The following is a 26,574-nucleotide window of genomic DNA, read 5'->3' on the forward strand; positions in this document are numbered from 1 at the left end:
CCTGACCAACCGCCCCCAACATGTCCGGCTGGATAACCACTGCTCATCTACCATCACAATGAACACCGGTGTACCACAAGGCTGTGTGATGAGCCCTTTCCTCTACTCCCTCTTCACCCACGACTGCAGACCTGCTGATGGTTCCAACACCATCATTAAGTTTGCAGATGACACCACGGTGATTGGCCTCATCAGTGACAACGATGAGGCCGCCTAGAGGGAGGAGCATCATCTGGCTGAGTGGTGCGACACAAACAACCTGCTGCTTAACACCGAGAAGACTAAGGAGCTCATCGTGGACTACAGGAGGAATGCTGACCCACATCCACCCATCCACATTAAGGGGACGGCTGTGGAGTGTGTGAGCAGCTTTAAGTTCCTGGGAGTCCACATCTCCGAGGATCTCACCTGGACGACCAACTGCTCCAAGCTGGTCAAGAAGGCTCAACAGCGCCTCTTCTTCTTGAGGACTCTGAGGAAGAACCACCTGTCCTCAGACATCCTGGTGAACTTCTATCGCTGCACCATCAAGAGCATCCTGACCAACTGTATAACAGTCTGGTACGGGAACTGCTCTGCCTCGGACCGGAAGGCGTTGCAGAGGGTCGTGAAAACTGCCCAGCGCATCGCCGGAGCACCACTTCCTGCCATAAAAGACATCTACAGGAAGCGGTGTCTGAAAAGGGCTGGGAAAATCATCAAAGACCCCAGTCACCCATCACATGGACTCTTCACCCTCCTGCCCTCTGGGAGGCGCTACAGGAGCCTCCGGACTAAGACCACCAGGTACCGGAACAGCTTCTTCCCCACAGCTGTCAGACTCAGATGTCGGAGTGCAGGATGCCATCCTGTACCTCCTGCATAGAGCCCACTCACACCTGGATGGGGGAAAAGGCACAGTCAGGATCCTGTTTCTTGACTTTTCCAGTGCCTTTAATACCATCCGGCCCTGTATGCTTCAGGAAAAACTGAACAGGATGGAGGTGGACCCCTGCCTGGTGGCTTGGATCTCCAACTACCTCACTGACAGACCACAGTACGTCAGGCTGAAGGACATCATGTCTGACACTGTGGTCAGCAGCACAGGAGCACCACAGGGAATTGTGCTGTCCCCTCTTCTCTTCACCCTGTACACCTCTGACTTTTGCTACAACTATGAATTATGCCACATTCAGAAGTTTGCAGATGACACAGCCATCATGGGGTGTATCTGGGATGATCAGGAAGAGGAGTACAGAAGTCTGGTGAGGAACTTTGTCGCATGGAGTCACACAAACCACCTGCAACTCAACACCTCAAAGACAAAGGAACTGGTTGTGGACTTCGGGACGTCCAGAGAAGGTCCACTGCCGGTTCAGATAGAGGGGGAGGAGGTGGTCAAGAAGTACAAGTACCTCGGGCTGTGGGTGGACAATAAACTGGACTGGTCATGCAACACAGAGCACCTGTATAAAAAAGCCCAAAGCCGACTGTACTTCCTCAGGAGGCTGAGGTCTTTTAACATCTGCAGGAAGCTCCTGAGGATGTTTTACCAGTCAGTGGTTGCTGGAGTCCTTTTCTATGCTGTGGTGTGCTGGGGGAGCAGCACAGCAAAGAAGGACTCATCCAGGCTGGAGAAACTGATCAGGAAGGCTAGCTCTGTGGTCGGCATGAAGCTGGACACTCTGGTGACAGTGGCAGAGAAAAGGACATTAAAGAAACTGCTGGACATTATGAACAATGCTGGGCATCCTCTGCACACGGCCATAAACAATCAGAAGAGTCTGTTCAGTGACAGGTTGCTTCTCCCCAAGACAAGAACTAACAGACTTAAAAACTCCTTTGTCCCACACGCCATCAGACTGTTTAACTCCTCTCTGGAAGGGAGAGGGAGGGGAGACAGGAGGACAAAGGAGGGGGGAACAACTAAGCTGTAGTGCCTCTTCACTTCACTGTGCAATACTTTTTGTTAATATCCAACGGTGCAATAGACTTTAATACTTGAAATGTGCAATTCCCTTGTATTCTTATTCCTATTTTTTCTATTTATCCCGTTGTATACTCTTTATTTATCTATGTCTCTGTATGTATATATGTGTCTATATGGTATATTTCGGTGCTGTGCTAATTGGAAACCGAATTTCCCGGAGGAACCCACCCAAGGGATTAATAAAGTTTTATCTAATCTAACATGTAGTTCCTGCTTTTCCTTATTTGTCATGGATTTGCTGTGTTATTGAGTGATGGTTCTACTTGTCAGCTCAGGTCTGTAGGTTTCTGCAAGTGTTAGCATGTCTGATGTGCTGGCAGTCACGCTTTGCTTTGTAAATTGACGCTAAGTTGTTGTTTCTTTCTGTTTGTTGTAATCTACTTTATTCATCTCTTTTCCAGAACCACAAGCAACTCCATGTCCCTGTGTGACACTAACATGCTTCAGCTCGTCCTCTGTAAGCGGTTGGTGGCTCAGGTGATCAGTTTCTGTTTCAGGTCACTTTCTACATGCTGATCATAACATGCAGGTGACCTCAGTCAGAAGGATGATCCAAGTGTTCTGTTTACCTGTCTGCTGTGGTTTCTTACAGATACCAGACTGTATCAGCTTGAAGCCTCTGTCCAGAACCGTTGGCTGGTCACACAGATGATTAAGACGAATTCAAGGTCAACTAAACAGAGAACTGTCCCTGCAGTAGCCATTTCTGTAGTGATGTATTTCAGTACAGTAGTTACTTTATACACAGCAAAAATGCCAGTATTGATTTTTCAGTGTTAGCAGAATTCAACAGAGTTCCGAGTTAGTTCAACACTTAATCGAGTTAAAATAACACATCGGGAGTTGATTCCTGAAAAGTGTTAGTGTGGATTTTAGTCGTTACTGCATTTTAACACTGTGGGTGTTAAATTAGACCACACCTTCATTTCCTGTGGAGCTTCGCATTTCAGAATCTTCGGTCGCCATTTTTTCTTGCTGCTGCGGTAAGTTTTATTCGGTCAAATATTAAGTTTTAGATTGATGTTAGAGCAAGTAACATGATAACTAGTAAAAAAAATAGTATTTATATCAAAATACATCATCTTTAAGTGTCATATTTGAATTTTAACTGTTTTTGTTAAGCTGGGCTACTGCTAGCTAGAACTCTGCAAAGTACCAGTTTCTTTCCTAATATTCATTTAGCATAATCTGGGTGTTGGCAGACTGTAATGAATATTACTTGTTAATATATGTCACAGTTTTTATTAAATGCCTTTTATTTATTTTCAAATTAAACTGCTAAAGCCTTAGGGTCAGTGGTCTCAAACACGCGGCCCAGAGGCCACTTACGGCCCACGTCAGGTGAGGTGAAGAAGTATAATGCAATTTGGCCCTTAAAGTGACTTTTTTTTGTCATTAGCCAAAAATGATTTAATATGAAGGCAATAAGGGCAGAGTGTTACGGGCCCTCATAGGCAGCGTAGTCCGTGCTGCGGGGAGAACGTGGAACTGCCCCTCCCGTTGTGTGTTTGAGCGCGAGAGAGGGAGAAAGTAGGAGCTGTTACCGAGGAGAAATGGAAGAAGAAAGCATGTAAATATAATAATAACCACTGCCGCCAAAATGAGTGCCTGGTTGTAAGAAAGCTGTTAAGACTCGACTGTACACTGTGTTCGCTGACAGTAAAGTTACAAGCCCGACAACCCGACGTATTAGCCAGAGGTGTCATTACCACGGTTCAGAGCCGCGGACCTGGCCGAGGTAACAAGAGAGTACAAACATATGGTTTGATTGGCTTTGTTAGTTCAGTGAGAGTCAAAAACTAATGTGAACACTTCTTTCTGCATTTTTATTTTGTTAAATATGAACAAAATTACAGCAGAAGTGCTGCAAAGTGTCTGACCAGAAAGAGAGGACCATTGTGTTCATTTGGTAGTTCAATTAAAGGCATCGGTTAGTTAAGAGTGAGGGGGGGGGGGGGGGGGGTGTTCATATTTGCAGTTTTGTCTTGTTATACAATATTTGAAACTTAAAAACGAACAAACCAAACGCTACATTGTCAGGAATATTTGTGGGTGTTTTCTTTGTGGTTTCTGTTTTTTTGAAGTAGCCCTCCAATGAGATGACAGCTCATTTAAGTTTGAGACCCTTCCTTAGGTGAACTAGGATGCTTAAGGGTAACCTGGGAGTATTTTTAAACTATAATGGCCCCTACATCTTGTAAATTATGGGAATTTCATCATAGTGCGCATTTCTGTAGCCAGTAGGTATTTTTCTTTTTTTTTTTCTTTTTTTTAGATTTTGTTTGTGGTACATTAAGCATTTTCTAGTCTAAAAATGAATAACAGGGTTATATTAGGGTTTGTTAGAGAGTGGGGAGGGGTTTTATGGCTTAAAATATATAAAAATAATAAAATAGAAATATGGTTCCTACTAACCCCTGCGATAATTGAGACAATACTGTGTTGCAGTCATGTTACACAGCTTGTACTACTTAAAAATGGACCAAGGATGTTTTTTCTTAACAAAATTAATTTAACCCTTGTGTGGTGTTCATATTTTTGTTACTCAGCCAGTGTTCATGGGTCTGGTGGACCCGCTAGAGTTTTGGCTTTCCAAATTAACACTATTAAACAATTTTATGTTAAATTACTCAACAGATGTTTACTTCATCCCAATTACAAGCCATATGAACAGCAAACATGGTTAATTTTTTCCCTTTACCTTTGTTAGATCACATTTATGAATTAATGTGCTTCTCGTTTTTTTTTTTTTGTTGTTTTTTTTATAAAATGTTATAAAAAAATAAATCAGTTGTAATCAAGTGGAGTGAGTGGAAAGACACAACACATTTACACGTGAAGCAATATGTTTCATAACTAAATGGGATCAGCTGCTCATCAATGGTGACATTAGGCCCAGGGATGTAAAACAGAGGGAGGAGGTGCACCCACTTATCCCACACTGTCCTGATGGCATCTAGCTTGTCTCACTGCCGTCGAGCTGGTCTGTAGTGTCCGTTATCAAAACGGATAATCCTGGAAATTTTGTGGAAGTTTTCCAGAGACATTGATGCACGGAAAGGTTCTTGCCGGTTTCTGCATCCCACAGGGATTCTGTGGATTCCCCTTTGGACCTGAAAACTCCTGCAAGGATAAGAACCCCAAAGTAGGCCTTTGGGGTTCTTAGATGAATTTGGTCCATCTCCTTCCACCTCTCTCCAAAAACACACCTTCCTTCTAGATTACTGCAATCCAGAATAATTTTCTGGATGGAATCTGGGATGAAAAACTCAAATGAAGACTTGATGTCCTGCACATGAGTAACCGTCAGCCGTGTTGGCCCTGGCTTATCACAGTAACAGCTCTGCAGGGTGGCTCATTTCTTGGGTAAGAAGACCAATTTCACCAGTTATTGACATCCATATTTCTTCACTTGCTGTCTGGTGGGCTTGTTCTGGTCCTAGAGCTGGCTGCAGATGGGGTACTCGTCTTCGTTTTGTTACTAAATGGTGCTCAACCTCATCCTCTTCTTCAAAGTCACTGTCAGACTCTGAATTTTCAGAAATGTGAAATATTCTGAAACCTCTTTGTCAACATCATCATCCGAAGCTCCTCTCTCTTCCAAAATCAATTGGACGGCCCTCGCAGCAGATAATCTTTTGCCATCTTGATCAGTTGTGATAAAGAACCACACTGGCAAAGTCTTATTTACAGCATTATGCCCCTAATTTGCAGGTGGGACAGGGTATGAGAAAATAAAATTTGGATCCCTCAAGAAAGAGGGTAAAATGTGTGAGATGTAAGAGCAGACGGTGTTGATAGTTGAATTTTCAACAATGTGGCAACTTTGTGCGGAGCAGGAGGGGAAGAAAACACTATCAGCAGCACCAGAAAGGAAGACAGAGTGTGGGAACACAGGACCTGCACTTTCAACACTTTTATTGGACCTGGGTCCAGTGGACCCGAACACCTTGCATGTAATGTAAATGCGTGGGGGGAGGTACAGTATGAGGTCATTGAAAATTAGTTTGGATTTATGTTCTTCACAGAAAATAAGCCAAAGCCAGTGAATTTCAGGTTGAAAAAATAATTAATTGTTTAATTTTTCTTTTGAGGAAAACTGAAAACGGGTCTCACAGACCCGAACACTATACAAGGGTTAGGCTCAGTCTAAAGGGACTAGACATGCTAGATATTTTGCAAAGAAATGGTGTTATATGCTGGACCTTATTTTACTCTTGGAAGGTGGTGATATGCTGGTTCCTGAGAAGAGATGAAGTAATCAAAGTCAGCTTTTCAAGACAGCCCCAAGACTCTTCGCAACTTGTGTTCAAATGTGAGGCCGTTGTGAGGTGATAAATGCAAGGAAGAGGCACTCAACTGACATGAAACATGTCAAAGACAATATGAAGGTGACATTTCAACATAGGCAAAAAGTGGTTCAAGAACCTGCCACAGCTTCTGCTGTCCTGGACCTTTTCCCAAGGTTTCTGGATACACCTGGCTTGGTAAGGCATAAAATGATTTAATGACTGCTTTGTGGTTCCTTTGTTTGTTTTCTTGTTAAAGTGTTGTTTCTGTTGTTACACTTTGTGTTTAAGATTGACCAAGACTTCACAATACTGTTTGTTGGGCAGGAAGTGTCTGCAAAGTTCCTTGCAAAGTGGCCAACATTCTTCAAGCCAAGGATCATCAAAGATTGCAAAAATCTGTCTCAGAGTACAGAATTGGATGAGCTGCTCATTTCTGCACAGCGTTACTCTGACGAGGCTGGTAAGTGTAAGTTGGAAATGGTAGATTTTGCATGCCTTTACAGCATTTGCTTAATTCCCACAACACAATATATCACTGGACCATACTGGTAAACCTTTACTACAAATTGGAATACAGCTGTCCATTTTCTAAATCACATTGGGTTTCTGTTCATTTCTGTATGGTATGAAAATAAGCTTACAAACATGTTAAACCTGAAATGACATTTAATGTAGTTTGAACACAAAAAAGTTACATAATCTTACTATTGTTATGACTCGATATCTACTTCACTTGGTGGCCAGAAGATTTTAAGTCTCTAGAAATGGATTTTTATACCAAAGCGCTGGTTTGGTAGTTGAAAAATTATCAGGTGTCTAAGACGTCATCATGGTATTACATAACGTGGAAAAAATGGCTGCTGGGGTCCTTTAAATGACAGTAATTGTGATGATCTTAATTCCTATTCTGTAGTTTGGGACTGCGAGGCGGCTGCCATCTTTTGCTGCTTCACTTGTTACTCCAACATCTAAGGGAAGGACGTCTTCAAAGATTAGCACATCAGATGCTGCTCACCACCTAATGAAATTCATCAAGGTATGTGTGCTTTTTAGATTTGTATATTTCTCTTTTGATGAGAACAGATGCAAAATATCAAGGGCTGATATTTTAAGATGGCAAGGTGATCCAACCTGCAGCAGATGTATCTATCGCAGACAGGCTTGGTGTTGCAGGACTGACATGTCATTGTTTCTATTAAAACTAAATGTACACATTGAAACAAAAATAATTGTGCGCGCGGAGTGAAACATTTTAATATTGTCATAATTTCCAGCAGCAAAGCCTCAACATCAGATTATCAATTTTGTTTAATGTCAATCACTTGGTTTCTTTCTCTCCCTCAGGTGGGAGGTAGCACGGAGGCTTTTCCTAAGGCTGGCCCCACTCAGCCATTCGTCCTGTGTGTTGGAGAAAGAAAGAACATCATCCAGAGTTTCTACATTGTCCTGTGTGACACAGATGGGAGATGCAGTTTTTTTGACAAGGCAAAACTTTTCAAGGCACATTTTTTATTTGCCGTGTCCTTTGATGAGGCATTGGACAACTTCTACACATTCATCCAGACCACCGTGTATGGCATTGATGTTGGCAGCTTTGAAGGACAGTCAGGGAAACAAGAGGAAGTCTTCACTGTACAGTTTAAAAATATCCACTATTCAGCACTTTGACTGGAAATGTTCACCTGTTACATTTGCAAGATACACCACACAAGTTGCTCAGTGTTATTCAGACATTTGAAGAAGTTCCAGCATGGTTTGTACCCAGGAAGGTTTTTACGTTTGACCTGTGGAGAGCCTGGATGTTCATTTATCTTTCGCACGTACTCTGGTTACAAGCGGCACTTATTCCGAGCACATGGAGACTGTGTTCACTCTGAGGTCATCAATAATTTTGAGCCTGTACCTAACGATGGAACCTCTGTTTCACAGCCTGTAAATGTGGCTCATCCCATGACAATAACTACACAGGTTCCAGTTGGAAAAAGGCAAATACTGAACATGTGCAGCTCTGTTTTTGCTCAAGTATCAAGTGAGATGCCTTTGTTCAATAAGATTGTCAATATAATTGTTAGAGATTGCAATGCTTATCTTCTAACTTGTAAGGTCTCAACAGTATATTTCAATGACCACTTAAATGCATTTGTTAATGAGGATGGATTAGATGTCTTTGCACTGATCTCTGTAGATGATCTGGTGTACTATAGACCTCATGATAGGCAATTTTCAAATGGCACTGATGACAAAATGTACATTGTCCCATACTGTAATTTTGTATAACTTGTTTACTTGTGGTCTATCTGAATACAAAGTATTTTGGAACGTTAATGTCTTGTAATGGGTAGATGTTAGGGGTTAATTGTAGCAGTAGAGATATCAGAGATTAATGGGAGTTTATTGTAATCTGGTGGTATTAATGATTTGACTGACACTAGTGTTAGTATTAGAAAATTAACACTATTCAGAGTTGAATTTTTAAACACCAGGGCTAGTGTAAAGTACCACCAACACTATTCGGTGTTAATTTTTAACACTTAACACCAGTGTAGAATATTTTTGACACTGGTCAGTGTTACTCAGTGTTAATCTTTAACTCTGTGCAGTGTCAAAATAACACTAGCTCATTGTTAAAAATATAACACTTTGAAAAGTGTTAATTTAACACTCAAAAGAGTGGACACATATAGACACTTTTCTAGTGTTAAATTTAACACTCACAGTGTTAATTTCACACTAGCGATTTTGCTGTGTAGCTGATAACAGTCTTTACAAGGTTAATGCAGCGTTCCTGTCATGATCGCTGTGTGGCAGGCAGGATGAGGACTCAAAATGCAAACTCACGGACTCAGGGGATAAACTCAAAATCACAGCCTTATTGCTGGAAGGCAGATTACAAGAAATACAAAACTTAAACTGGGAACAATAACTAACACTCGCAGAGAGACACAGGGAAATCCACGCAGCATGAGGGAGAACGCGACACAGAACTGAGGGAGACGCAGACATAAATACACAGAGGGTTAACGAGGGAAGTGGGAACACACGGGGAACACAGGTGACACTGATAATCATAACAAGACACGGCAGGAGTGAACGCAACACTAACGGGAGACGGGAAAAGTAAAACAGGAAGTACAGAGGTTCAGACAGGAGGAGAGAGAGCACGGGGAGAACACAGACATAACGGGCTGGGGAAAACATAGAATAAAACACAAAGAGAGACGAGGGCTCATAAATACACAGAGGGGCACACAGGGGGTAAGAGTCACGAAGGGAAAACACTTAGGGAACAACACAACAGGACAACTCAGGAAACATGGCCTAAATAAGGAACGAAATACAAAAATACAAGGAACTAAGAATACTGGGCCCACATGGCCCAGGACCATGACAGTTCCAGGATTGTGGTCCAGTAACTGGGGTATCTGGTCACACAGCTCCACCTCTGTTGGCAGATATCCAGTTTCAGTTGCAAGCTTGCTATCACTCTCTTCCTATTGTTCTATTAGCTATCAATAGGAGTATCATTAGAATATAGTTTTTGACTGGACTATACGTCTCTCTAGGTATAACTCCTAAAAGAGATCTGATTGGATTTAGTGGAGACATAACTTGTCTGTTTCTTCTTTGATTCTTATCGTGAATCATTGGATTGATGGACAATCCCAAAAAGTATGTGAATAATTTCATATTTTCTCATCTGATTTTAAGTTCCAAAGGCCTGCATTGTCCCACCTACTAAAGCCACTGACTCCCACAGAAGGCTGGAATTCTTCCGATTGCCTCTCACTGGTGCGGTCTTTGAAACAGATAATTGTTGTCCACACCTTGAGAGTACTTTCTATTGTTGGGTTTTTGACCGACTTTGCATTAATGAAAGGTAGTGTTGATAAAGACATGTTCTTAGCTTTACTTTCCTTAATCTGGACCCAGTTTTCTGCCATCAGTTAAGTTTTGTAATGTTTTGTAGCGGCTCTTATCGCGGTCAGCAAATCAAGCTGCATTTTGAGTTTAAGCCCAGTTTCTGTGAGTGTGCATGGCTGCACACAGCAGCTTTCGTTACAGGATGAAGCTTGTCATGTTCTTCTTTGTCTTATAGTGGATAGAAATCATTTTTTGAAGTCGCACAAATAATTTGTGTGGAGCTTATTTGATGCAGAACACCTGATTGGTCTGTAAATAGTAAATCATTATCAGAAAAGCTGCATTTTTATGTAAATAGCTGCAAATGGATTTGCTATTTGCAAAACTTGTGCACAGGTTTTTAAAATGTACAATTTAGATTTTTTATTTCAAGTTCTGAAAATGATTCGTTAAACATGTTTGTGGTTGTTACAGTAAAAAAATTAAACTTTTTTCTACTGAGAGTTTGTTTTCTTTATCTGATTTTAGATCAATTGTGTTAATACAGTATGTCAAAATGAAAAAAATAACAGTAAATTCAGACATGTGAGGTTGTGCTGAAAAGAATGATACCAAACAAGGCAAAGTAAATCGTTTTTAAAGGTGAAATGTGGAGGAAACATCAAAAGCAGTCAAAAACAGCTGATTGTACCCTGGACCTCAGCAGGTAGCACACTGTTTTCTAAGTAACGCAATAGTTACTTTACCTAATATTTAGTTACTTTTAAAATATTGTAACTCAGTTACTTTATTAAAGAATTAACTAGTAAGTATAACTGATAGGTTTGTAGCTTGAACCTATTCGCTGGAACGTTGAAGACAATATAATTACACAGCAAAGCAAGACACGAAGTAGGCAAAGTTCTTCATGTTTCTCGTGCACGGGAGAGAACCGGACAAACGCCGTTCCTTCGCTTGACCCCAGTTGCTCTCGTCCGCTCCCCCGTAACACTGCTCTTTTATTGAGGTTACATGAATATGCATAGGTTCATTAACATATGACGTCTACATACACACAAAGAGTACCTTTGACCCCATAAAGACTTCCCTAAACCTGCTGGTCTGGAAGTCCAGCAGTTCATCTAAACCAAAGGCACTTAGCCTAAAACAGATACAGCCACGTTTATCCTGCCATAAAACAATAAGACAAGGTACGACCTCTCCCATGCTCCCAGGATGTAGGTGTGCACACAAAGTTTGCAGACTATTAAGGATCAAACCTCTACCAATCTACAACTAATTATACAACTCTAAGCATATATGAGTAGATATTTCTAAGCATAAATGACAATCAACAATACAAAACCTAACAATAACTAATTACTTTTTGAAATTAACCACCACTGCTGATGCTGACCTCTCCCAGTTTGAGTTCCGACTCACTGTCCAATCAAAGCTCTTTGTTTCTCTCTTCACTTTCTTCCAGTAAAATTTAATCACGGCTCATGTTGGATGATTTTGATCACATCACTGTAAATTTGTCCAGTCATTTTCACTCCAGGCTACATTTATATTGCGCCATATTGTAAGGTGAATACAGTATTACAACAAAAGAAAGAAAACTTGAAGACTAATCCAGTGTTGGCTGTGGCTGGGAGGCCTGTGCTGTCTGAGCCTGATGCTGGATACTGGTTAACTTGTACGTGTCTGAAACACATGATCAGGACGCGACTGGCACAGGTGTTTGTCTAGGACAGCTTTTATTGTGGCGGTGCCTCCTGTCAGAGTGGTACAGCTTCCTGTTGAGAGTCTCCTGAGAGGAGGGTGAGGTCGGAGGCAGTGAGGAGCTCTAAACGGGACTGTGAGGATGAAAATGAGGCTGCTGTCTGTGATCCTGCTGCACGGTAAGAAGAATTTCCAACCTCTGATCCAGCACACACACTGAAGGAGCAGCTTTTTCAGTGTGTGTGTCTCCTTTACACACAGAGATGTTTGCAGTGTGTCAGTATGTTCAGTATGTGTTCAGCTTCTGTCTGCTTGCTGTGCAAACACATGCAAAAATAACACACAAACAATAACTATAATACAGAAAAGGGCCATTAGATTAATAAATAATGTGGGGTACAGGGACCATACAAATGCACTCTTTGTCAAAATGCAAGCTATTAAATTCCAAGACTTGGTGAAGCTTAAAACAGCGCAAATAATGTATGAAGTAAGAAATAAATTGCTTCTAAAAGAAATCTGTAAATTGTTCATAGAAAGAGAAGGTGGGTATAACTTAAGAGGGAAATGGAATTTAAATACAAAGTGCTAGAACAACTTTAAAAATCTAACAGAAGAAATAAAAGAAATGAAAACATAAACCAGTTGAAAATAAAATATAAAAAACTTATTTCAAATAATTATAAGAATGACAAAAACAGGGTTAACCCAGCACGGTGATGTTGCTGTAAATGGTGTTGTAGTTCTTTTCTGTTTGTTTGTTTGTTTTCATAACTTGTGAATCTGCAGATTTACACATTCTGTCTTTTTCATATGAAAAACTTACTTTTGCTTCATATGTTGTTTGTTTAATTTAAGACTAAAAGAAAATTAAATGAATGAGAGGTCAAACTTGAGGGGGTAGGGACAAATAACTATATACTTCTGGTTATTTTGTAACGATTGTGAGGCACATGTGTGAAAGGAAATGAACTGAGCTGGATCACAGTGTGTGTGCATTAACTTCAGTATTGTTTGGAAAAACTTCTTCCTGAGAGAAGGTTTTCATAAACCCTGCTTCTGTGCTCACAAGTCTTTATGCATCAGAGCTGTGTGCCTTTATTTCTATTTATTTCTATTTTTGACTTACTGTTTAGAGGCTTCATTGACCAGCACCTCCATCTGACGGTGCTGGAGATCGTTTTGGTGTATTTTATATTTAAAAAAAATTGTTTTGTTTTGTTTTTCAAAGGGGAAAGTCTGCACGTTCATGTGGACACAAGCCTGTTCATGATACGAGTCAGGGTGATGCGGGGGTGGGATTGACAGTTTCTAATGAAAAGGACACAGAAAGAGAAAGAGAAGGATGAGACCGTTACACTAGTCTGTACTTGTCAAAACTGGCATCTTACACCATGAAACTGTTCTTACACTGTTGTTTTATAACCCGTTCAAAACACTGACATGAGTCCACTATCAGATAAGATCATTTGTAACCTTCAATGTTTCTGTGCTGTGATGAAACCTGACTGAAACTCTTCAAATAAGCCATTCCTCTGCAGATGATCTGTTAGCTGTTTGACAACTACTCTTTCAAGGATGTTTGATATGAAAGGAAGGTTGGAGATTGGCCTATAATTAGCTAAGACTGCTGGGTCTAGAGATGCTTTTTGAGTAAAGGTTTAACTACAGCCAGCTTGAAGGCCTGTGGTACATAGCCGATCATTAGAGATAGGTTGATCATATTTAAGATTGGAGCATTAATTAATGGCAGGACTTCTCTTGGCAGTCTTTACAGATTATTTTTTTCAAAAGTAATTAGTTACTTTATTACTAGAGATGGGTACCGGTATCCGGTGCCATTATTGCACCGGTTCTGACATAAAGGGTAGTAACCAGACCGAAAGGCAGCGTACATTTCGTTTTTTGTTTTTTTTGGTAGTGATGTGCAGATCGATCCTGAAATATCGATTCCTCCGATACCAATCATTTATGTTCTAGAATCGATTCTCACATTAAAATATCAATATTTTAGTAATTTTGAGTAAATTTGTAGTTTATCATTAACAGGAACACAGTGGAAAGAAACTATAACATTGGATTGTCTACATTTGAAGGAACTACTTCCTCTTCCGCCTTTCATAGTCATGTGCGAAATACGGCTGTATAAACATGTTGCAGCCCCTTGGCGCGCGCACTCACAACAATGGCTGAGTGTAATTGGACTTATGTGCGGACTTATTTTACCTCCACAAACAGCTGACACGTGGTTTGCAATCCATGTGGCAAAAAAGTGAGGTATTGCTGCAACATCACTAACCTTGTCAAACACCTCAGAGTAAATCATATCACAGAATATGACGAGCGTATGTTGAGGCGAACTGAAGAGGAGGACAGGGACAGGTGCTGCTAGGGCGAGACAGACGTCTCTCACGGAGTCCTTTAGTGCTGCAGGCAGGCAACGTGTTCAAATAGCACAACTTCAGTTTTTTTATTTCTATATGATGAACTCTGCATTATTAAGTGATAAGAACAAGTAATCTGATGTCCTGTAATCATTATGACGCTATAATTTGAGATACAATAAATAAAATACGTTTTTGTACAAAGTATCGTATCGGATCAGTATCGTCGATACCACCCTGAATATTACTTGGAAAGGAAATCTTAACCCTACCATAGAACCAAGTCTGCCAGAGCTTATATTATATTTTTACCTGCTGTGGAGCCATTTTTGGGAGCATTTCAAGTTGCTATACATCAATACAACCATTACAGCCTAAATTTTAATAATATGTCTGCATTAAGTGCATAGTAATTACATAAATTGCAAAAAAGTGCAATAAACTACAAAAAAATTGAAAATCGTTTTTGCTTTTTTTAACATATATTTGTAGTTAGAGAAATTTAAGAGGCTTATCCCTCAAAACTGTAAATACAAAAAAGTTGCACAAAATAGTTTCCCACCACAGGAAATTTATTTTGAGTGTCTTCATGGTTTTATTTTTGAAATACACCAATTTCTATACACTGCAGGAAAAACGAAAATAAATATTATAGTGCAAATTTGCAAAAAAAAAAAAACAGCATGTGCATCAAAATAAACTATTTCCAGCAGTGCAATATGAGTCCTAAGCATCCCAGAAACAACACAGAAAGTCATAAAGTCAAACATAACTTTTAAAAACACCAGTATAGGCTCATGAGGCCTTGATGGTAAAAAACTACATTTCCGCGAAAATGACGTCACTTCCGGTTTCGGGCAGGTAATGGCGGACATGCGATAGTTCGTGCTGATGGACTAGGAAGTGTTACAAACAGCTGATCGGATCGGCAAAGCGTGTTTCTGGAATATTATGTTTTTTTTCCTTCAAGTGCTTTTTATGCAGTTTTTGCAAAGCTATATGTGGAAGGAAACTGTGACCAAGGACAAGCTGATGGCATAAAATGTAAGTACAACTCCTTTCATATGCAAAAAAAATTATTGTGCTAGCTCACGTGGTTGCAGTGCTACCGGGATTTAAAAATAGTTACGCAAAACGGAGCGTGCCCGCTCTGACCGGTTTTAAAGGGTTAAATAATCAGGCCCCATCTTATCTTAATGACCTTGTAGTACCATATCACTCTATTAGAGCACTTCACTCTCGCTCTGCAGGCCTACTTGTTGTTCCTAGAGTATTTAAAAGTAGAATGGGAGGCAGAGCCTTCAGTTTTCAGGCCCCTCTTCTGTGGAACCAGCTTCCAGTTTGGATTCAGGAGACAGACACTATCTCTACTTTTAAGTTTAGGCTTCAAACTTTCCTTTTTGCTAAAGCATATAGTTAGGGCTGGACCAGGTGACCCTGAATCCTCCCTTAGTTATGCTGCAATAGACGTAGGCTGCCGGAGGATTCCCATGATGCATTGAGTTTTTCCTTTCCAGTCACCTTTCTCACTCACTATGTATTAATAGACCTCTCTGCATTGAATCATATCTGTTATTAACCTCTGTCTCTCTTCCACAGCATGTCTTTATCCTGTCTTCCTTCTCTCACCCCAACCGGTCGCAGCAGATGGCCCCGCCCCTCCCTGAGCCTGGTTCTGCCGGAGGTTTCTTCCTGTTAAAAGGGAGTTTTTCCTTCCCACTGTCGCCAAAGTGCTTGCTCATAGGGGGTCATATGATTGTTGGGTTTTTCTCTGTATCTATGAAGCGCCTTGAGGCGACTTTTGTTGTGATTTGGCGCTATATAAATAAAATTGAATTGAATTAGATGTTATTCCATCCAAATTCTCATTATAATCAGCTTGAATCTGTTATATATAATCTTTGATTTTGACTTTGCGTGCACAACCAATCAGAAAAATGTGAACAGCCAAAGTGCTAAAGTGAGGTTTGGCATCTGGGGCAACCCTAAGATCACTAGAAGATCAGCAGATGTAGTGGTGGGCAGATCAATCCAAGTATCGTTAACATTGATTTATATGGATCAGTACAAGTGTAATGAGATTGGTGCTTCAGTTTCTGTTTCTCTCCTGTATGCACTGATGAGGTTTCATCAGAGGCAGCCTGGCTGCTGCTTCTTTCAAGTGTCACAGCCCGGGCCGGTTCCCTTTTCTCCCCTCTTGTACTTTGATGTTTTCCTGTCACATGACCCAACAGCGCTAGGCAAACAAGCAAGCAGGTTCAGCTAGCCAGGCCCGCTCAGCACTGCATCAATGACAGAGAATATCCTGGTAGATGGCTGTGGGAATAGTAATAATATTGTTATCTTCAGACTTAATTTTCACAGTGAAACTGGCTCATTCTTATGTATCCAACTGAAAAAGTATTTATGCTAAGACCCTTATCTAATACATTTACCTTAGTGACGCTCATGAACACCACAGTCACTGCAGATGGATAGAAAGATACTTTATTGATCCCACAAATGAAATATTTCTGTTACACCAGCATCAGTCTACAAATAACAGAGCTAAAATAATAATAAAAAACTAATGTAAAAATCAAATTAATTAAAAGCAGTAAAGGTCAGACTGACATAGGAAGAATTTCATGTTCTTCATGGCAGCCGGGTTGAATCAGTCTGAGGGATGAGGAAGCTCTGCTGCCTCAGCAGTGAGGACTGTGATGGTCGTGCATGATAGAGAGCAGTTTGTTCAGTGACCTCCGACCCTCACTGGCTCAAGACAGTCTAAATAATTCACCACAGTGCTGCAAGCTAACCTGTTTATCCTGCACAAAACTACCCAGGATTTTCATGTACTAATGGAAGAACATGAAATAAGCATACCTTACTTTGTTTTGCAAGACATTTCACATTATGAAAGTACATCACATACAGATAGGGCTGCCACAAACGATTATTTTGATAGTCGACTAGTCACAAATCGGAAGATTAGTTAGACTAATCATATCATGCATCCATTGGACGTACAACGTGCACCAGCACGCATCTGCTCTAATATAACTATCATTAGCTTAGAGCTTTAAGTGATTAAGATATGTGCTATCTAAAAATAAAGACAAGATGACAGTTTTAGATTTAGATTAGATTTAGATTTAAGTATTTATTGTCATTGTCAGAAAACAATGAAATTGCGTTTGGAGCTTCCGTACAACCCGGAGCTTCCGTACAACCCAAGATGGCGGCGCGCACAGACGCAGCGGCCCGGAGCTCCTACATTTTTGCACTTTTGGTGGTACTGGGTATTATTTCACACAGTCTGGGGTTACTTCAATACAACAGAGACGATCTACTACAACTAAGCCGTGGAGATCTTCAACTAACATCCGAGTATCTCATCCCCCCCGGAGTTCGTTAAGCAACCCCCGGGGCTACCCGCAACAGCAAGCCGCAGGAGGAGACGTTGCGAGCAGAGGCAGAAGAGGGGCAGGCGGGGAGGCTTGTGGGCACGGCTAAAGACTAGTCCGTTTAAACCACCACTCCCAACCATATTCCTCTCCAATGCCCGTTCAATCCGTTACAAACTGGATGAAATACGACTGCAGATCGCCACTAGACGGACTTTTAATAACTGTTCGTGCATGACAGTTTATTGACTTGAAATTAAATTTGCAGATTGTTTCGGTGAAGTTTAATAAAGTGGGCCGTCTGCTCCTTGCTATCTAAATGTCATGGTCTGCGGCCCGGCCGTGGCTGTTAACTCCACACCTGCACCCCATCCCAGGCGATCATCAGGTGGACTATTTGATCCAGCCCAGCCTGCTGCTCCACGCCAGTCCGTAGTCGTCTCACAGCGGTAACGTACACCTACGGGAAAGCGATTGTGAAAACTCATCTGTCCGAACTAGCGCTAATTCCTGTGCACTCAGATAACAACTCGCCGTGTTTTTTTGAGCCACCTGCCTGTCCACCTGCCCGTCTGGAATTTGGATCGCCTTCAGTACTCGCCACCTCGACTTTCCTTGAGCTGCCCCGCGGACACTCACCCCTCCCTCCGGCTCCCACAGCCCCGCTGTCACCGTAAGACTCATACTCTTCCCCCACGTATGCTGCTATTTCCCCGCACCCCAATAATTCTTTTCCTTTTTCTGTTGCAGCCTCCCACAGTCCTGTTTTCGGCGTTCCTGCGTGACTCATCTCCCGGTCCCTTGGTTTCTCTAGTTTCACGTGTGTTTTCCTTCTACCCTCCCGGGACACCTTCAGTTAAAATAAAGTTTATTTTCTCATACTCCTGTGTGTGTTGGCTCTGCTTCTGGGTCCAGCTTGTGCGCAGAACTTCGGTTCATGACACTAAAATATAACAGGACATTCTCGAGCATGGCAGCACGGTGGCACGGTGGTTAGCACTGTTGCCGCACAGCAAGAAGGTCCTGAGTTCAATTCCAACATCATTCTTTCTGTGTGGAGTTTGCATGTTCTCCCCGTGTTTGCGTGGGTTCCCTTCGGGTACTCCGGCTTCCTCCCACCATCCAAAGACATGCAGCTTGTGGGAATAGGCTAATTGGATAATCCAAATTGTCACTAGGTGTGAATGTGAGTGTGAATGGTTGTCTGTCCCTGTGTTGGCCCTGTGACAGACTGGCGACCTGTCCAGGGTGTACCCCGCCTCTCGCCCTATGACAGCTGGGATAGGCTCCAGCGACCCTGAAAAGGATAAGCGGAAGCGAATGGATGGATGGATTCTCGAGCATCTCATACTTCTGATAATCAGCTGTCTGCTTGACATTTATTCAGCTGTGTAAAAACTACAACTTTAATCTCAGCCAAACCGATTTACTCAGGAACAAATAAAATACTGAAAAAAATGTTTTAAGTTATCTAAGTGACTTATGCATCATGTTTAACCTGAGTAGGGAAAGACAGCGGTGGGTTTGAAAATGATTTGCCGGGAGTCCGGTGCTCTCACGGCTCTAGTGAGCCTAGCCCCCGGCTAGCTATCGAGCTAGTGTTTAACAGACGTCTCCGAAAACATCGGAGCGCTTTTGAAAATATGTGGTGTCTTCCCTGGTGAACATCAAGTTCACCAAGGAAGACACAAAGGACAACTGTTTGCCTTTCCTGGACTGCGCTGTGCACATTGAAGAGAACGGCAACCTCGACATCGAAGTTTACCGGAAGCCCACACACACGGACCAGTACCTCCTCTTTGACTCCCATCACCCTCTGGAACACAAACTTGGAGTAATTAGGACCCTACACCACCGGGCAGAACATGTTCCCTCTAAGCCTGAAGGAAAAAGAAGGAACACACACATGTAAAGGAAGCTCTCAAAACGTGCGGCTATCCTAAATGGGCGTTCTTAAAGTCAGCAAAGAGGCACAGAAAAGAAGACCAGACACCAGCTAGGGAGGATAAGAAGGACAGACGCAACAACATTGTCATCCCCTATGTAGCCGGTGTATCAGAAAAACTCAGGAGAGTTTTCTCCAAGCATGACATCCCGGTGCATTTCAGACCCAGCAACACGCTCAGACAAAAACTGGTTCACCCGAAAGACAAAACGCCAAAACACAGACTTAACAATGTGGTGTATGCTGTACAGTGCAGCGAGGAATGCCCAGACCTCTACATTGGAGAGACCAAACAGCCACTTCACAAGCGCATGGCACAACATAGAAGAGCCACCTCCACAGGACAAGACTCAGCAGTCCATCTGCATCTTAAGGATAAAGGACACTCTTTCGAGGATGCCAATGTTCACATTTTGGACAGAGAGGACAGATGGTTTGAAAGAGGAGTGAAAGAAGCATCTATGTCCACTGTGAGCGACCGTCTTTGAACAGAGGCGGGGGTTTACGACACCAACTCTCTGCCATCTATAATCCAGTTTTGAGATCCCTTCCCAGACACCTTAACGCCCACTCACATCCTGGGCCATCTGATCTCAGGAATTCGCATGATAAGGTGGGGCCAGTTTTCACAATGAACGCACCCGAAACTCTGGCTGATTGGGACCCACACCCAGTTTCACACCTTGGCTCAGGCGATTAGAGGATCATCAGGGGGTCCTTTTGTCCCTCTGTGGGGGGTTACTCCCACTAGGTTTATATCTGGGACTCTCCACCATTTGACCTTAGAACTGAAGAAGCTTCTCGGATGAGAGGTGAAACGTCTTCAAGTAACTTAAAGAAGTCCAGACGCTTTTCTTTGCAAGCTCCTTTGACTACGATGACCTGGATGACTGAGAACCTTCACAGATATGTGGTGTCTTGATAAACTGAGCAGATATTTGAGGTTTACACAGCTACATTCTCGCCTGTTAAACATTTATTTTGTGACCCAGAAAGAATAATAAAAGTAGTAGAACTACCTAGCTGCCGCCATTGTTGGCAACTGGGACACAGCTTCTTCTCCGGGGTTTAACGGTAGCTGGCATCCTTGTACATGCAGTGCTGCCATCTTCTGTTTCTATCTGTTATTACACTCTTAAATCCTGCTACTTATTCCTGCGGCTTTTGGGATCTTACAAAGCTTCAAACGACGTGTCAACTATTAAATTAGTCGACGATTTTGATAGTCGACGTAATCGTGACTAGTCAGCTAATCGTAGAAGCCCTACATTCAGATGATTCAAATCCTGACTTCTTTATACTTCCAGTTTATGACATCACACTAAGCAGTCCTTCTCTTTAAATCTAAGCTCTCTACGTCCTCTCCTGTGCTTCTTTCTTATCTTTCTCCATCTCTGAGTGACATTAGCTCTCTTTCTTTCCTCTCTTTGAAATACAGCAGCTGGACCGTTAACTGTAACACACTGTGAGACAAACTGCACACAAATAGTTTGTGTGTTTGCTGATGTTTGTTGTGCTCATAGAAACGCTGCATTTGAAATGACCTGACATATAATAAACCGTTACTCCCTTTATGCTCACTCCTCTTCAGCAGGGCTAGCTAGATGCTGAAGTAGCGCTAACACAACTTACCTTACAAGGTCCCTTTACTACGGTTCAAGCCGTGCACCTGTTTTATATATGCGCTGAATAGTTTTCTATACCAGATCGCTACAAAAGGTGCAGCCTTACCTAATGTCCACCTACTGTTACTCGTGTATATTAAGATTTAAACATCTATTTTGTATTGGTATGGCGAGTAGCCTTCAGTAATAGTAATATATCTCACAGCAATAGTACATTCATGCAGTTATAAAACGCATGATAATATATAAAGTAATCCAAAGTACTCAGAATACATTACTCACATTGAGTAACGTAATGGAATACGTTACAAAATACATTTTTGGGGCATGCATTTTTCTAATCTGTAGTGGAATACATTTTAAGAGTAACCTTCCCAACACTGGATTTAAGTATACTTTACTTTGTTTGACAACATGAAAGATCTTCACATACAGGTCCAATATGTGATTAAAATCATGGCTTGTTTACATTTCCAGTTCATGACATCACACTAAGCGATCCTTCTCTTTAAATCTAAGCTCTCTACGGCCTCTCATGTGCTTCTTTCTTATCTTCTTATCTTTCTCCATCTCTGAGTGACGTTAGCTCTCTTTCTTTCCTCTCTTTGAAATACAGCAGCTGGACCGTTAACTGTAACACACTGTGAGACAAACTGCACACAAATAGTTTGTGTGTTTGCTGATGTTTGTTGTGCTCATAGAAACGCTGCATTTGAAATGACCTGACATATAATAAACCGTTACTCCCTTTATGCTCACTCCTCTTCAGCAGGGCTAGCTAGATGCTGAAGTAGTGTGACTTACTGCCCCGCCCACTTTTACCACTTAAGCACAGTAACAAAGTATCTGTACTTTGGTAATGCCCATCACTGTTGATGAATCATGCAGGGTTTATGCAATTTTTTTTTTTTTACACACCCTATAAGAGAATGAAGCTCGTACACCAGGAGTGTCTCCAGGTCTCGAGAGCCTGCAGGTTTGATATCTCACCCTGGGTCAACACACCTGAATCAGATGATTAGTTCATTACCAGGCCTCTGGAGAACTTCAAGACATCTTGAGGAGGTTACTTAGCCATTTAAATCAGCTGTTTTAGATCAAGGACACATCTAAAACCTGCAGGACACCGGCCCTCGAGGCCTGAGTTGGCCAACCCCGTAGTACACCTTCACACTTTCTCTGACCTTCAGTGACCTCTGTCCTCCTGTTGCAGGTGTGTGTGTGCTGCATCTCTCTGCACTGACTGTTTCTGCAGGTGAGTAGATGGAAGTGAAAACCATCAGTGAGACTCCAACAAGAACACAAATACATTTACTCTGTCTGTGTATCTGTCTGCCCTTCAGTCTCTCTGAGTGTAAGTCCAAATTCAACAACGCTCTTCACTGGTAGTGGTCTAGCAGCTCTGACTTGTGATGATGATGATGGAAAAACAGTTGATGGATGGACAGTGAAGAGGTCCAGAGGAGGACGCACTGAGAGGTGTGGAGCAGCTGCAGGATTTGTTCTTAAAAATTCTCATTGTCAACTCATGTTGGACAAAGCCTCTGATGGAGCTTACTTCTGTGAAAGCTCATCTGGGCAGCGTAGTGATGAAGTCAACATCGTTGTTTCAGGTACAGATGTTCCAGCTGTGTCTGTATGACTCTGTGTATTGGTGGAAGTCTGTCTCTGTATCACTCTGTTTGTGTCTCTGTTGGTAAGCAGGTTCCCTGATCCTGGACATCCCTTCATCTCCTGTGTGGACAGGAAGTAATGTGACTCTGCTCTGTCAAAGCAAAGACGGTAAACAGGGGAACTCTGATTTTTATAAAAGTGTTGAAAGGATTGGATTTGATCCTGAAGGAAAGTGGATTCTCATTAATGTTCAGAAGTCTGATGAAGGTCTCTACTCGTGCTCAGCTGGTGTTGATAAGAAGTCTCCTGAATTCAGGCTGACAGTCAGAGGTCAGTGCAATGATCTTTCTTATTCAACCTCTTTTCCTGGACTTTAGTAGAAATGTCATAGAGATCAATGAAAGGTGGTAGGTTATATCTTACTTTATCGATACATGTTCTCTTAATGTATTCAGGTCACATAAACAGAGCAGCCAGAGAAAATTATCCCATCATTACAAAGGTTGGAATATTAAAGAAGGAACAAAGAAGTCCATCTTCACTGTGGTGGCACAAAACCTCTATTTGACTTTAAAACTCTGCTGGATTTACTAAAGAGACTCAGTGTCAGGTTGTGACTGACAGATGTGAACATTAGTTTCTTTTCAGGCCCATGTTTCTCTTTCAAGAGGAGAATATTTAATATAAATATAAATGTGAGTCACTAAGGTTTAACCGCAGAGAAAAGCACATCTCATTGCTGCTGTGAAAGATGCAGGGAGTCTGTTTGGAATGAGACCATCTCCTCTGCTGATCGGGCCCACCACAGTTGACACACCTGTCCATTGGTATTGTAGGCAGGCTTGCAGTCATGTGTGTGAGGACAGTACAGGAGAGGACTCAGGATAGGCAGAATCCCTCGATCCAATCGTCTGCAGTTGATCCTGATCTAACTCGTTTATTCTATAATGCTGATTTCTGTCTGCGGTCTTGAGATGAATATGAGAGAAGAAGATGGGTACGCCCAGACCGTCACTGCACTCCTCTCCATCCTGTGCCTGATAAAGTCCATAAATAAAGACTTTCATGACAGACAGTCTCAGTGTAACCTCAGTGTAACCTGAAGATCCTTTCTTTAGTCTTTCAAGAATTCAGACAGCTCTGTCTATCAGTGAGGAAGCTTCCACAGACTACTGGAACTGATGAACTGACCAGATAATAAACTGACTGAACCATCTTTGTCATTGTTCCTGCAGATCCTCCTCCTGCTAATGTAAAAGCTCCTTCTTCTACCCCAATCACTCACTCTTCTAGAACATCAAGCCCCCAAAGTACCAGTAAAAAAGACCCTGAAGACACAAATAAAAAAAACCCTCGTGGTAACAATAAACCAAAAAAGGAAGATGAGGAGGATGGGTGGTACTGGTCCCCATCCTCTGGCCCTCCTCTCACAGCCTTCATCATGTCAGGTCTGGTTTCTGTGGTTCTCCTGGTTCTGGTTTGAGTTCTGCTCCTTTGGAGGAAGCTAAAAGGTAAGACGTGTGTCGGCTGAGTCACAGAGCACATACATGTGTGTGTTAGGGAAGGTCAAAGTTCACCAGCTTCGAGCTGAAATCACTGATGTTTGTCTCTGAACAGGAAAGTGAGGACGCACTCTGCCTTATGGAGGACCTTCATCCTGCTGTCTCTGATTGGCTGCTGTTCTGTGACATCATTGGCCCCTCCTGAAGCTCCAGTATAAAAGCAGGGGGTGTGTCAGCTTTGCTGTTGTATCTTTACTGTGGGCCTGTGATTTTACATGTTTGGTCTTATTATGCAGCACTTTGTGTTTTTTTTAAAAATGCTTTTAAGTAAAATATTTTGGGACGTTTAAAGGTTTTCCTGCAGCTCTGCAATGACTTGTATTGTCAGACACGAGAGCTGTGACTGTGTGTGTATTACACAGGTTTTGCGCTGTAATAATAAACTATTAAAGTTTCTCACCACAAACACATTAATGTCCGAGTCTTTGTTCAAGACTGCTGGAGAACAGCTGGTCTCCAAGCACAGCACCATGACAGGGTTGCAGTCAGTAGAAAAAACAGAAGATGTTCCTGCTCATCAGTGGGATGATATGTGATCAAGACTGTTAAACGGATGTTAATCCAGCCGCCGACCACGCCCACACTGCCTCAGCTCCCCAAATGTTTTAAAGTTAATGTTACAAAGGTTCCTGTTTCTTCCTGCCCCCTTTTCCCCTTACTCTCCCTCACCTCACCAGACTTACATTGTTTCCATTTCTCTCCTTTGAAAGGCTCTAGTTTGCCCTCAATTGCACTCATCTGGCACACATTATATAAGGACTGCACACACTTACAGATCACCTTTTTTGCTTCCACATGATGCAGCAGCTAAGAGTTTAGCCATGTGTGTCTCCCTTTAAGTTACGCTACATTACCTTCTTGATGCGTTGAAGTTGGGCGCTGAGGAGGACTGAATAAAATAAAAAAACAAAAGACACATTGTAAATATGATACTCACTAAAATCATTTTCTTTAACTTTGACTGATCTTTTCATTTTAAAATGTCCTAAGTTAAGTCGTTTAAACTAGAAGTCAGGGACATTGCAGCTGCCATTCCATCTTTGTACCAGTAGGTGTCAGTGTTAAACCACAGTTTGCTCTTTTGTTGGCAGTGTCCAGGTGTGACAGTGGGATACGCGATAACTCTGTTTGATAACAGAGAATATGTGAGATGTGTTTGGGAAAAGTTGGTGCACAGCTGTAATACTGTCAAGTAACGAAAGACTGCATAAGTATGAGAAGGAGGAGATAATGGTGACAAGCCACGCCTCCCCGTCTAACCGTTCCTCTCCTGTTTACAGGACACATGTATAACTGTCCACAGGTGCTGTGATAACTCTGTACCACAATATCAATAATGTTATATTGGTGTCATGACGATCTGAGAAATCTTAAATCATGACTTTAATTTACTGCAATGCTGCTTTTATATCTCCAGCTTCTTTACTTTGATATTTAATCAGATCTCTAAGTGATGTGTTTTTTCTTTTTTACAGGCATTTTGTATTCTTTGAACATCCACCACTTGTTTTTATGTTTTCTACTAAATGTTAGATCTTTGGATTTGTATCACACAAAGTTACAATGTTGTTAGATGCTTTATTATTAAGATATTTGGGTGATATAAGGACTCACAGTCCAGTTCCATGGTGTGGATGCGTATTTCTTTTGCGTCTTTACTGGATCCAGCTGTTGTGTGTATGCAACATAAGAATCTGTCTCCTTACGCCGTTCATCTCTGTTCCACTGACGTTAATAACCAGATCACATCTGTCTGCATGAACCTGGAAATCCACCATCCTAATGGTCCCGTGTCTTCTGTCCACTGAACATCAAACAGGACTGAGAGCATCTCTGCTGTGCACACTGTTCACCATCATCATGGATCCATTGCTGAAACTCATGAACAGTGATTGGTTGGATTCTGTGTAGATCAGGACATAACTGTAGTATGATCAGTGTTGCCTGTAATATACGTGACCTAAAGCCCCATCCTTCTTTTATTGAAATAATGTGAAATCTTACAGCATCACACTTCCATCTACAGATGATCAAGCTTGGTTTAAACTTTCTTTTTTATAAAGAGGTTCACACGCGGTAAAATCTTGGGTGCCAGGAGGGGGGCAGCGTTCACCATCAATGAGATATCTTCCAATCACTCATTTGTAAGGGCAGCTTTTATTGTGGAAGGTAGTGATGGTAAATTTGATTCTTTTTCCTGAATCGAGTTTGAACGAGTCAATCACCAAAGTG

General features: G+C 41.9%; 1 protein-coding gene and 1 long non-coding RNA gene across 3 annotated transcripts; both read left to right on the forward strand.

Moving 5' to 3' along the window:
- The first annotated feature begins 11,849 nt into the window (after positions 1–11,849).
- LOC113009978 (uncharacterized) lies at positions 11,850–24,752 on the forward strand. 2 transcript variants are annotated; one of them, XM_026148712.2, is made up of 6 exons: positions 11,850–12,005; positions 22,380–22,421; positions 22,510–22,779; positions 22,871–23,110; positions 24,016–24,291; positions 24,398–24,752. In XM_026148712.2, exons 1-5 carry the CDS (start codon positions 11,969–11,971, stop codon positions 24,261–24,263), a joined length of 837 nt encoding a protein of 278 aa, XP_026004497.2. In that variant the 5' UTR covers positions 11,850–11,968; the 3' UTR covers positions 24,264–24,291; positions 24,398–24,752. The 2 variants fall into 2 exon arrangements, with proteins under 2 accessions (XP_026004497.2, XP_080155567.1); XM_080299441.1 differs by having other exon boundaries at positions 11,888–12,005; positions 22,868–23,110.
- Positions 12,016–18,471, forward strand: LOC145425960 (uncharacterized). Its single transcript, XR_013906729.1, has 2 exons — positions 12,016–18,269; positions 18,347–18,471. It is a non-coding gene; the product is annotated as an uncharacterized LOC145425960 (long non-coding RNA).
- Positions 24,753–26,574: the final 1,822 nt, after the last annotated feature.

Source organism: Astatotilapia calliptera, chromosome 3 (genome assembly GCF_964374335.1).
Source record: "Astatotilapia calliptera chromosome 3, fAstCal68.1, whole genome shotgun sequence".
NCBI lineage: Eukaryota > Metazoa > Chordata > Actinopteri > Cichliformes > Cichlidae > Astatotilapia > Astatotilapia calliptera.

Excerpts from the sequence above, each read along its gene's own strand:
- LOC113009978 (XM_080299441.1), top strand. The coding sequence starts at position 11,969 with ATGAAAATGAGGCTGCTGTCTGTGATCCTGCTGCACG. Across the intron at positions 12,006-22,379 it reads GTCTGTGATCCTGCTGCACG|GTGTGTGTGTGCTGCATCTC; the intron begins GTAAGAAGAATT and ends CTCCTGTTGCAG. Across the intron at positions 22,422-22,509 it reads TGCACTGACTGTTTCTGCAG|TCTCTCTGAGTGTAAGTCCA; the intron begins GTGAGTAGATGG and ends TCTGCCCTTCAG.